This window comes from Chelonia mydas, chromosome 13 (genome assembly GCF_015237465.2).
Source record: "Chelonia mydas isolate rCheMyd1 chromosome 13, rCheMyd1.pri.v2, whole genome shotgun sequence".
NCBI classification, from domain to species: domain Eukaryota; kingdom Metazoa; phylum Chordata; order Testudines; family Cheloniidae; genus Chelonia; species Chelonia mydas.
This window is the reverse complement of record NC_051253.2, coordinates 18,602,483-18,615,374: the sequence shown is the minus strand read 5'-3', so window position 1 is coordinate 18,615,374 and position 12,892 is coordinate 18,602,483. Positions and strand designations below refer to the sequence as shown.

The window sequence follows — 12,892 nt, the reverse complement described above, 5'->3', positions numbered from 1 at the left end:
TTGAGTAGTTTTGTATCATCTGCAAATTTTGCCACCTCACAGTTTACCCCTTTTTCCAGATCATTTATGAATATGTTGAATAGGACTGGTCCCCGTACAGACCCCTGCGGGACACCACTATTTACCTCTCTCCACTCTGAAAACTGACCCTTTATTCCTACCCTTTGTTTCCTATCTTTTAACCAGTTGCCAATCCATGAGAGGAACCTTCCCTCTTATCTCATGACAGGTCACTATGCTTAAGGGCCTTTGGTGAGGGACCTTGTCAAAGGCTTTCTGAAAATCTATGTACACTGTACCCACTGGATCCCCGTTGTCCACATGCTTGTTGACCCCCTCAAAGAATTGGTGAGGCATGATTTCCCTGTACAAAAACCATGTTGATTCTTCCCCAAAAATTATGTTCTTCTATGTGTCTGACAATTTTATTTCTTACTATTGTTTCAACCAATTTGCCCGGTACTGAAGTCAGGCTTACTGGCCTGTAATTGCTGGGATCACATCTGAAGCCCTTTTTAAAAATTGGTGTCATGTTAGCTATCCTCCAGTCATTTGGTACAGAAGCTGATTTAAATGATAGGTTACAAACTACAGTTAGTAGTTCTGCAATTTCACATTTGAGTTCTTTCAAAACTCTTGAGCGAGTACCATCTGGTACTGGTGACTTATTACTGTATATCTGGAGTGAAATTTTAAGTGACTAAGTCCCATTTTCAATAAGTCCCACTGACTTTCAATAAGAGTTAGGCTCCTAAATCACTTGGAAATGCGACTTGACTCCTAAGTCACTTAAGCACTTTTGAAAATTTTACCCCCATCTTATCATAGCTCTACCATCTAGGAACCGAAATGCTTGGAGAAGACTACATCTAGCATTAGTCTAGCTCTATAAATGTCCCCTCCCCCCCGGACTTAAAAAAAAAATTGCCATGGAAAAAATTGAAGGATCCCCCCCCACCCCCCGCACAAAGCCCAATACAAAAAAATCACACCTACTTGCACTAGAAATAACAGAACCCATGCACACCCCTGCTGGTTACTCATGGATGAGAAAGCCACATCCATCCGTCACGTTCTGATCAGGGCATGCAACTCAACAGCCAAAAAATAAATGATTCTTACAACCTGTCTTTGTTCAAACATGTGGCCCATCCCTCTCTCTCTCTCACTCTTTACAACCTTCACTTTTTTATATATATTGCAATCAAACAAACTGGTCCATTTTCAAGGAGTTTCCAAGTAATTAAACCCAATTAAAACCATTAAATTCTTTCTTTTAGTGACAACTTCATTATTAACAGCTAACCGCAAGGAGGAGATTTAACTTGGAAAGTCCTTGATTGTGCACTAATCCATCTCTCACCTCTGGCTGACACCTCCATCAGATAAACCTCACAGAATAGGAGTCTGATGAATACTCTTAATTAATACTTTCTTCCTTGTAGAAAAGTAATTATTTGTTCACAGCATAAACAGGTATTTGGCAGGAGGTTAAAGTCTGATTGGTTTTAAATACTAGGGTTGGTTTTTTTTATTTAAGGAAAAAAAATCTGAATTCAAAATGTGGGCTCAGAATTACATTGTCCTAACATCCAGAGTGTCAGGTTAATTGGCACATATCTAAACAGAGACAAACTCAGACAACAAGCTGCCTCAATGTGTTATCCTGGATGTGTTATCAAAGCAGCCAGCTCTGCCCCTTTGCTAATGGCATGCAAGTCTGAACAATTTACCTGCAAGACAGAAGCTTGGAACTAGAGTGTTTTGGAACCAGAAACCGAGGAGAGAATGACTTACACTTGAGAGATTGCCAGAGATAAAACTGCCTACTCACTTCCTTTTACAATATCACCAAGAGCTTTAAAGTAGAAGGTAACTGGCTCTGCTGGGCCAGCCAACTGGAGGGGTTGTAGCTGCAGGTGGTAACAAATGCATGAATTTTTAATGCATACTTTAGGGCAAGGTGTGTGAGGTAATATCTTTTATTGGACCAACTTTTATTGGTGAGAGAGGCAAGCTTTTGAGCTTACACAGAGCTCTTCTTCAGATCTGGGAAAGATACTTAGTGTCGCAGTTAAATACAAGGTGAAACAGATTGTTTAGCATAAGTAGTTAACACATATTCAAGGGAGCATTCAAGGTGAAATGGCCCATTAACACCTCTCCAGTCATAGGAGGGAAAGGCAAAAAAAAAAAAAAAAAGCTGGGGAGGTAGTTTAAGTAGGTTACAGATTGTAGTAAACCATAAATCCAGTAAAAAGAAAAGGAGTACTTGTGGCACCTTAGAGACTAACCAATTTATTTGAGCATGAACATGTCTTCTGCAGTTTCCACAGTATGCATCCGATGAAGTGAGCTGTAGCTCACGAAAGCTCATGCTCAAATAAATTAGTTAGTCTCTAAGGTGCCACAAGTACTCCTTTTCTTTTTGCGAATACAGACTAACACGGCTGTTACTCTGAAACCCGTAAATCCAGTGTGTCTATTCATTCCAGAATTTTTAGTATCTAGCAAAATTATAGGAATTTAACCCCCCGGGCTCATCTTTTGAAGGTGTTGTGCAGTTTTCCTTTGAGGATGAGGACTGAGAGGTCAGACATAGAGTGATTGTTTTGTGAAAAGCGTTCACCCATAGGTGATATGGTGTTTTTTGTCATTTTCCTGTGTAAATTCATTCAAGAACCTAGTGATTGTCCGGTTTCACCCACATAGTTGTTATTGGGGCATTCAGTGCACTGGATGAGGTACACCGTGCGTTGTGATAGGGCATGAGTGGGTCCCCTGGGTTTTGAAAGGTGAGTTGTGGTGGGGTGTGTTGATCATCGTAGCTGTGGAGCTATGTCTAAGGTTTTGCATCTGTTGTTCTGGCTGGGTCTGGTGCCACTTTGAGGTGGTGTGTCCTGGTCTGCTGGTAGCTTCAAACAACCCCCCAACCTCTGTAGCTGCATTAGCTGATCAGTGTTGTTTTATATTCAAGTAATCCACTAGTCTTAATAATAATTAATTGCTAGTAACTTAACTATATATCTAATAAAGTCTGTTGTTGACATAACATATATACAGGTCAATCTATCAGTCTAAAACCAACTGCCTCCTCAGATTATCAGCTTCCACTCCCTGAAGAGTCTGTTCATTCTCTTAAAGTCACAATAACACCACAGTCACTAAGTGGGATCAAGAAGAAACTTCATCCTGATGGACTGAACATTTTTTGCCTTCCTCTGAAGCTGTGCTAGCCCTGGAGCTGGATAGATCATTGGTCTCCTCCAGTATGGCTGCTCTTGTAGCAAGAGAACAAAACATCATTCCCCCAGAGCAATGGAGCCAGATCCTAGGAGGGTCTGGATGCCTTTAGTCCAATAGGAATAGCGGATGCAAGGCATCTCACAGCATCAGGCACCTGACTTGAGCTGTGCAATAGCATGTAATCCTGAAGTCCTCCTTGGCTAGAAATAACAGCGATGGCTGAGCACATCACAAGGAGACAGTTTTAATATCACTTACCAGTTCAAATACTACCAGTCCAAACTGTTGTAAAAAAAAGTTGTGTCTTTCCATTTTTGGGAGCCCACCTTGCTCATAGAGAAGGAGTTGGAGATTTTCCTGCCCATTGAGAAATACACTGAAGCAGAGTGTTTGACAGTGGGAGTGTGTAATTAACCTCCCTATTCTTTACAAGCTAAGCGCTTAGGTGCCCAGCCCCAGGCAGGAGAGGAAGATGAGGTACGAGTGCAAGGGTCTTCCCTCCTGCATTAGATGGGCACAGTTTCAGTCCTTGTATTGTACTCCCACAAGAGACTGCACAAGAGACTGTTCCAAACTGATGCTGCTTTGTGGCTAGCGTCTCCAATCCCATGGGAAGGAGCAGGTGTTACATCTAATGGTGGCACAGCAGCTAACATCCCTAGGGGCTCCTGGATCATCTCTTAGTGCCACAACCGAGCCTCACAGGTAATTGAGTGAGGCTGCTTAATTTTACCATGTTAGGAAGCTCCAGCAGCTGTGCATGGCTGAGGTGAGGTGACACATTCAGGGATGGATTGTGATCACCTAGGTTTTATAAGGGATTTATTTCTTGTTTTCTATCCCACCTTCTCATTGTTCTTCTTTGCTAAAGCATAACCAGTAGATTAGTAAAAAGGTAGGACTTCGCTTGTTTAATGTTACTAAACAAACACTCAGAGCTTGTATTTCCCGTTTAATTCATTTTCAGCATGAGGTCTGGTTGATGGGAGGAGATTCATTTTCTAGGAGTCTGAGGGCCCAGTCTCCCCAGTGGGTTCCTATGCAAAGTGAAAGTATCATTTAGAACTGAGCAATTTGGGTTAATTGTTCTCAGTGCACATGGGCATAACACAGTGGGGAAGTAAAAGATCCCTGAGAGTTATAGGGCTCAGCATTCCAGAGTATTAGGGCAACTTTGCACTCCTCTGCTGATACAAAGCTGCCCGGAAGCTGGCTTAGCCACCTACTAGAGCATCCCCCTACAGCGTAAGGGGAACCTCAGGTAAAGCAGAGCCACTGTAACGGCTTTTATGATACCTGCTCTCCCAAAACCCAGTGCTCCCTTATGCCTGGCCGATTACTGGCTGCTGAAACAGCTCTTTAGGCTCGGTGCCAGCCAACATAAAAGGAGAGCAGGCCTGGGACTGAGTCCAGTTCTCAGCCTGTCTTGGTAGGAAGGGAGTGCAAAGAGAAAGCTGGCTGTGGAGCAAAGTCTCCATATGACAATTACTATGGGCCTTAAGTCTGTCTTTGTGCCCCGATACCTATATTGACATCAGCTTCAAACGCTTTACATAGGCTTACATGGGTCTCAAACAATTGTATCTGGACACCGATTTTGTGTCCTACCCTAGACGTATCTGCTTGATACTGAGCTGACAGTGCTTCCAACTTGTTCAAAGTGATCTTCCAGAAACTCAGGTCCTCCCAGAGAGGAGGACAGAGTTTGTCCTGTCTTCAGATATTGAACGGCCTTATTTCTGGGTGAATTCAAATCCATGCATCTACATGTAAAAACAATAAGCCTTGACTGGTGCTTCTGGGCACAAACACATATAATAAATGATACTGAGAGTGCTGATTTTCCTGTTTTACTTTGTCAGGCTGTTTAAGACTTGGAAAAGAATCCCACTGTAGAGGAAGTGTCCATACAGACCTATGCATTAGTGCCAAATTATTTCCCCAAATGACTTCCCCATTTTTTTGTTTTTATTTTCATTCCATCACACTCTCTATCTCAAGGGAAAGATTTTTTCTCCTCTGCAGTTTAATCTACATATTGTTTTGGTTTAAGAGAAAGTGAACTTCATACACTGCTCTGAACAAACATTCCACACTCCAATTTGGCTATTGATACCAGTAAAGCTGCAAACAGACCCAAATAAAAAAACCAAATGAAAGATACTGAACAAGATATGCTAAAAGAGGTTTAAAAGGCAGTGGCCCTTGGTGTATAGAAGAAATAAATTGTTTCATTAAAACAAAAAATTGATTACTTCCTAGCAACGTCTTTCTTCCAAAACAGCTCCCTTGATGTAACTTTGAGGGATTATGTGTCTTGAACCCAGACCTTTTGAAAATGGGAGGGCCTGGCCTGTCCACTTCTCAGGACAGGCCCTGGTCCCCTACACCTCCTCTTCTGTCTGAGCGCCACCCCCCCATCCCCCGACCAGTCGGAAGCCAGAGCCAGGCTGAGATAAGAACTGGCTGGGGGCCCGGACAGCTGTGTGGCGCCCCGGACCCTCCATCTGACCTAGGTGGGGGTCTCAAGAGCAGCCCCTAGTACATGTCCCCACCCCTCAGGGCAGGCGGAGGGTCCAGGGTTCCCCACAGTAGCCCAGGCCCCCCAGGCTGCTCTTACCTCACCCGTCTGCTGCTCTTCGGCCCCTGAGGCTCTGCCCCATCCAGGCCAGAAGATGGAGTCGGGCCAAGGTAAGAGCTACCCAGGGAACCCAGGCAACTGTAGCGAGCCCCGAACTCTCCACCTACCGTGGGGGCCCTGGAGGATGGGGACATGGGCTGGGGGCTGCTCTCGGGCCCCCCACTCAGGGCAGGTGGAGGGTCCAGGGCTCCCCACAGCTGCCTGGGCGGCTGTTACCCTGGCCAGGCTCTGGCTTCTGACCTGGGGGTGGGGCCTCAGAGGGAAGAGGAGAGGCAGGGCCATGGAGGGGGCAGGGCCTCATGGCCCCCCACTTTCATGAAGGATCCGGCGCCCCTGCCCCAGATGCAGCTATCACCTAGCAGCTTGTTGGTACCAACATGGAGTGTGGGCTGATGGATTGTAGTTCAAAATGGAGGCACTACCCATGAAGCTCCTGATTGGAAGAGACATCCGGCCTCTTCAATTGGCTCAGACTCGCTATTTAAGCCAGAAGGAGGCAGAAGAAGTTATCTGAGGACCTAGATGAATTCCTGCCTAGCTGCTGTGTTGGACCTTGTCTGACTCCTGCCTTCCTGCCCTACTCCTGGTTCCTGCCTTGTACCAGATCCCTGGTTCTACACCTCCACCCCTGGCTGCTGACTCCAGATTTGACCCTTAGCTTGACTCCTGACTCTGTCTCCGACCCCTGCCTCTGGTTCCAGGCACCTGTCTCCCGCTTTGACCACTAGGCATGACCACCAGATATGGCTGCCTATGTGCTAGTCCATGACAGTAAGTTCATTTGTATAATAAAATTCAGTTCAGTGTTATTCATGTAGAGCTTTTATGATAGCCAAAACGCATGCACAAAATATTAAGTAAAGCCTCCCAAGCACCCAGTGTCCTTAAGAGAATTAACGTGCTCTAACTTGTGTCACTATGTGATGGTGCCATGTACGCTGATGATTTGCTCTGATTTCAACCATTAGTGGTACTGACATTGATGTGAACTCCTAGAGTAGGCAGGCAATGCCCTTTTTAAGACACGTTTTGCAACAGTGCGTCTTACCCCAGTTTCAAGCAGAGGTAAAGTTGCACTGGCGCAGATCACAACTTATAGCAGATGTGATGTCTCAGGCCTCAAACCCAGGCTTGCGAGTTCCCAGAGAGCCACCGCATCTTGGCCACCACCTGATGTCTGCTGAAACCTCGTGGGCCAATGAGCTAGCAGAACTACAGCCTCAGCCAAGGTACCACCCACAGGAGTCCTGACTGGAGGATTGCCTGGCTTCATCAATTGGTCCAGCCATGCTATTGAAGACAGAGGGAGGCACAGGAAATTGTCTGAGCAACTTGGTGATTGCCTGTTGCTGCCGTGTTGGACCCTACTCGTGCCTGCATTCAATCTTGTTCCTGATTCCTACTCTGCTCCTTGCCCCTGCTCTTGCTCCTATTTCCCACTGTGCTGCTGCTCCATGCCTGATCCTTTCTTCTCCTCTGGTTCCTGCCTTTATGCCTCACTTCTGACAATCATTTACCAGTCCTGGCTCTGACTTCTGACTCTGGCTTGACTCCTGGTATCTAATCCCAGTTCTGACCCTCAGCTTTGATTCCTGGTTCTGACTTTGGCAATCAGCAGTTGGTTCTGGTGTTAATCCTCAACTCTGTTCCCTGGATGCCTGCTGCACGCATGAGACCTGACTCCTGCTCTGACCACTAGGTCAGACCACCTGTATCCTGGTCACTAACAGCAGGTTTGCTAGTCTCTGTTAGGATTTCACCTGGTGGCAGCTACTCCAGTAGCTGAAATCACCAGCATAGACCTGGCTCTTACTCTGACCCTTGATCCCCATACATAAATATTCTCAGAGAGAAATTGTTGCACTGACATGAAATAAACAAATACTTAAAAAGGTAAGATGTTGCAGGTGAGTGACTTAGACTTCTGATGACAACATTTTGGATCAGGAGTGTTCAAGGAGAAGCTTTTGATTTTTTACTTTCCACCCAATAGGAGAAAGTGCCGTTCTCTCTAGGGCAGTGGTAAGCATGTTCAGGCATGAGTGACAGAGCTTTTCTCTAGTTTAGTGCAGTCCCTATGAGTCATCCATAAAGCTGAAACCACAGCCATTGTCCTCTAATTAAAGAGCTACACCAAGAACGTAATAATTAGGTTACTGTGTGATACACCATCCGTGTCAACAGCATCTGCCACAAAGGTTGATTGAAACATAGCCTCCAAACATTGTGTTCCCCGGTAGACCTCCCAAACTAATTCATTACTGACCTCACCATGCAATAACATGACTCCACAGAAATCTGCAGAAAATTAGGGCAAAGTCCACATATAAATCTGTACTGTCATAGCAGGACTTGTAACTTCAGTGGGAGAAAACCACACACGTACAGTCAAGGCACACAAAGATGCGAGATCCCTGACCTAATAAAGATGAATTACAAATGAAAGCCTGTTGTGGAAGCTCTCCTTTTTCAAGCTTTCTGTTTCTGTTTAACTTGATCAGGCAAAATCCATTTGAGCTAGGAGGGTGTTTACCAAATTAACAACAGTATTTTTGTTTGTGTCGTAGAAATATTTATTTAGTGATTAAGAAAATAATTTTCACCTGAATAGCACTTAAGACTCTGCTACATCATATGTGTTCCTATTATTTCACACTGGGCTTGGAGCAGCAAGTTAATTATTTGGGGCTGAAGGTCTGTGTGTGGGAAGGTGTGACATGGAAAATGACAGAATTGTATTTAATATTGTGGAGAACTAGGTTGAGGTATAGGTCACAGCAGATTCCTAAGGAGCAATGTGGAGCAACAAATCACAGAAGAGGCTGTGTCAGGTGCTTGTTTGTCAGTTTTGAACTAATAAACTAGGTGGTTATCAGGAGTTATACATTCCCAACAAATGGACAGCAGGTCCCATACTGTGGGACTGCTTACCTGATGAGAGGAGCTTCCTTCCAAGGCTGGTGTAAAATTAATTATACGAAAAATCAGTGATTATCTGATTTCATTTAATTTTGTTTTGGGAACATTGACTGTTTTCCAAGTGGTAGAATGGGGTGACCAGGAGGAATTTTTCTCTTATGTATACAGTGCTCTGGTTGTACAACGCACTGCATAGGAATAAAATAGACACGATCCCGGCCCCTAGGGGTTCACGATCTAAGGGTTGATACGATGCAATGAATGAAAGCAACAAACAAAGCTGGGGAACTGGGAGGATGAAGGTTATAATAGTGCCACAGGAGGCACAGTTCTTGCTGTAGTTGAACTCAGTGGAGGTTTTGCCACTGGTTTCATTGGTGGCAGGAGCAGGGCCTGGGGTACGTATGTTTACGTGGACTTCTTGATAACTCTCTGTGTGTAACTTTCACTGATATAAATTTGTTTTGAAAAGCTGGAGGCATCGTGACCTGTGGCTAGGGAACTTGAGCCTCTCCTCTGTAAAGCACTTTGAGATCTGCAGGTGAAAGTCCTGTACAAGAGCTAAGCATTACTGTTAGTGGTACTACTGATATTTGAAGTTATTAGGAAAAAAAAAACATCTTAGGGTTGGTCAAACTTGAGTATGCAGTGTCCGAGGCATATTGCTATTTCTAACACACAGCATAACCAGTCTGGTTTACACATGTTTTTATAGTTAGACCAGTACAGACTGTAGTGTGGATGCAGATATAGCAGTAGAAAGATGCTTTCTGTATGGCAGTGGTTCCCAAACTAGGGGCACCGCTTGTTCAGGGAAAGCCTGTGGCGGGCTGGGCCAGTTTGTTTCGGCCGATCATGGCTCCCAGTGGCTGCGGTTTGTTGTTCTCAGCCAATGGGGGCTGTGGGAAGCGGCACGGGCCGAGGGACCTGCTGGCCGCCCTTCCCGCAGCCCCCATTGGCCTGGAGTGGCGAACCGCAGCCAGTGGCAACCGCGATCGGCCAAACCTGCGGATGCGGCAGGTAAACAAACTGGCCCGGCCTGCCAGGGGCTTTCCCTGAACAAGCGGCTCCCCTAGTTTGGGAACCACTGCTGTATGGGAATAACTCTACCCAGAAGCACACTTACACTGATATAACTCTGTCTGCACTAGGGGGTTTAACTGTACTTGGATAGTTAAAGTAGTTCAACTGTTGTGTATAGATGAGGCCTAAAAGAAACACTTAGTCTGTCCACCAGATCCCCATTGCAGTTGGTGGGAATTTCAAGAATAGAACTAAGGGTATATCTTCACTTCAGAGTTAACCTTGGCTTTTACCATGTTTTAGCCCCCCTTTCCCTTCTTTCTCCCCATCCACGCACACAAACCTTTTACTCAGATTTGGAGGTGCCTTGACCTGGCTGGAGTTGTGAGTTAAAACCCAGGCTACACTTTAACTCAGGCTAGAACCCACCCACTTTGTAGTGAGGATGCAGGTTAAATCACTCAAGTGCAGAAAGTTCTCCAGTGCCCTTCCCACAATTCCCCCAAAGGACAAACAAGTTCTCCTACACAATTGACTGGGAAAGAATCTTAGAGTACCTCAACAAAGAACCATGGGATATGCCCCCAGATACACATGAGTAAATGTAGAAATAGTGAGGACATAGTGATGCAGGTCTGGCTTTGCTGTGGGGATGCTCATATGCAGGCTAGCCTAACTCAGGTGCCTATCACCCAGGTTAACTGTGTAGTGAAGACATTTTGTTGATTGAATGATGTGAATATGCCCTGTAGAGAAAGGAGTCTGACTTTATAGTTAGAGCAGAGGGGCTGGAAGTCAGAACTCCTGGATTCTGTTCACTGACTTGTTATTTGACCTTAGATAAGTCACATTTACAAGTAAAATGAGGAACAATACTGACCTCCCTTGTGAGCCTGGAAGCTTAAAGTTTTTAAAGCTTCCTGTTGTCCTCATCTGAAATGTGCTAAGTGCAGGGTTTTAATGTTCAAAGGGAGCTGCATGCATCACCAGAGGACAGAGTTCAACCGTATACCAGAGTAAAATTCGAGGGTAGAAACCTATGATAAATATATTTGAGAAGTAAATTACATTAATGGCTGCATGAGTAGGACAGGTCCCAAATTCACTCCCAATAGCCAGAAATCAGGGAAAGAGGATGATTAAAATCACTAAAGACTGCACACATTTTTTCTGTCGAACAGGACACCACCACGTCTGTGCGGATAGGTCTTATGATGGAAGAAATGATCTTCAACCTTGCAGATACACATCTGTTCTTTAATGACCTGGAGGTATGTAACCGCATATTTTATTTAACATCTTCCTATTTAATCATCTGCATCTGATTTAGAAACCCTTGGTTTTCTGGTCCTGAAACTTTCATTACTGACCCAAAGAAGTGGGCCTAAGATGGCTTATTGGAAGCATACCTTGCCACATCTCTCTGACATCTTTGCTCTGCTAAAGCTTTAAAAACAACAACAACAACAGAGTAACAGTGATGTCTATTGGTAGTTTTACTACTACTACTACTACTACTAATAATGAGGACAATGTTGCTTTGTCCTTCTGAAATTTGCTATTTAATAATTTCATTAAACTAAATTAGCACAGATCTTATGGGGGCAGGTTTACAGTTAGTTCTGAGCCAGTACAGAAGCGGTTGAAAGGGTCTCTGTTCCTCTACAAGCTCTATTCTGCACACACAAAAGGTAGAGTGAAGAGCTCCTGATTGTCAAACTCATGGCACGAATGAGAGCATGTGTGCATCTTTGCACTAACGCCAGAAAGTCTTCCCTAACTGAGGGAATGCCAGTTCTGATGATGAAGCATCCAGTAAAAATATACCATCACTGATGTAAAACACACCAAAGGCCATTTAGAACAGGTGCTGAAGCTCAAGAAAAGATAGCGTATATACAGCTGAGCAACTAGCTATACAGTGTCGATGAAAAGCTTTTTGAGCTTGTAACCAGCCCATCATAAGGAATGGGCCTAAATGAGTTACATAATTTTGTTCAGGGTTTTCTAAGGCCGGACGACATTTCCTTGAAAGGAATGAGTTAGAATTCTCTTCAGGTGCTTTGGGCACAATACACTCAGGAAATTGCTTGGAATGGTCTAGGGGAAAAAACATCAGTTCTGTGCCTGCATCCCATAGGCAGAGATCCCTCCTCAGTCTGTTTATTCATTTGGAAAAGTAAGAATTTAACTGTTCCAGAGCCTGCGTGAAATGGGCCCCATGAGGGCTTCTAATTCCTTTGTCCTTCACTTCTCAGCTATATTGAATTGCTATGTGGGTTACAAGGAGTTAAAAACTTTCCTTGTACGGCTCTCTATAGAATTTGGGACTTCACTTGCTAAGAATTTTCATTTCCCTTGAAAGACAAATGGTCTGTAGCACCTGAACTGACATTTCCTTCCTCTCCCAGCCTTCCAAGTGAAGTGTTTAGTGATGGGGATACATAAAGTGTGAAGTGAAAATCTTTCATAGAGAAAAAGAGGAAGAAACTATTTAAGGCACTAAATAAAAAGTGATAATATTTAGCACATACCCAACACTCTTCATCTGAGGTGGGTAGATGGTGTTAACTCCATTTCACATGTGTGGAAACTGAGGCCGGGGGAAGCGATTTGTCCAAGCTTGCACTGCAGCAGCACCATGCTCATTCCACTAGACCTGTACCACAGCTGTGAAAGATTAAAACTTGCACATCATTACATTTGAAAACATTTCCCCCCTTGTTTTACTTATCTTTCAAGACCTGAATTCAGTTGATGGTTTGCCAAGCACCTCAGAGCAGGGTGAGGAATGTCACTGCCACTACAGTTACAAATGTCCCTGAGGATTTCAGCTGCTGCAAGCAGAACAGAATCCTTAGCTCAGGTCTTGGCAGGTGAAAAATTCTTAAATTCACCTATAACTACTGGAAAAAGGTAAATATTTTATTTAAAGTGACCCAGCATTTGAGATTTCCAGTCTTAGCTTCTGGTGCCTTAATGAAGGGCTATAAAACTTCTAGACTTGGTCTGTAGCCCTTGCAAGACCTGATGCACTGTGTGACCTAGTGGGTAAGTCTCTGC

At 44.4% G+C, this 12,892-nt stretch overlaps 1 protein-coding gene across 8 annotated transcripts in view; it reads left to right on the top strand.

The window, feature by feature from the left end:
- The window catches only part of EYA2 (EYA transcriptional coactivator and phosphatase 2), a 156,949-nt gene that overhangs the window by 115,730 nt on the left and 28,327 nt on the right, over positions 1 to 12,892 (top strand). For all 8 annotated transcript variants that reach the window (XM_043526704.1, XM_037916000.2, XM_037916001.2 and 5 more), the window contains one exon: positions 11,011 to 11,100. In XM_043526704.1, coding sequence (XP_043382639.1) covers positions 11,011 to 11,100 — 90 coding nt within the window. The remainder of the gene's footprint in view (positions 1 to 11,010; positions 11,101 to 12,892) is intronic.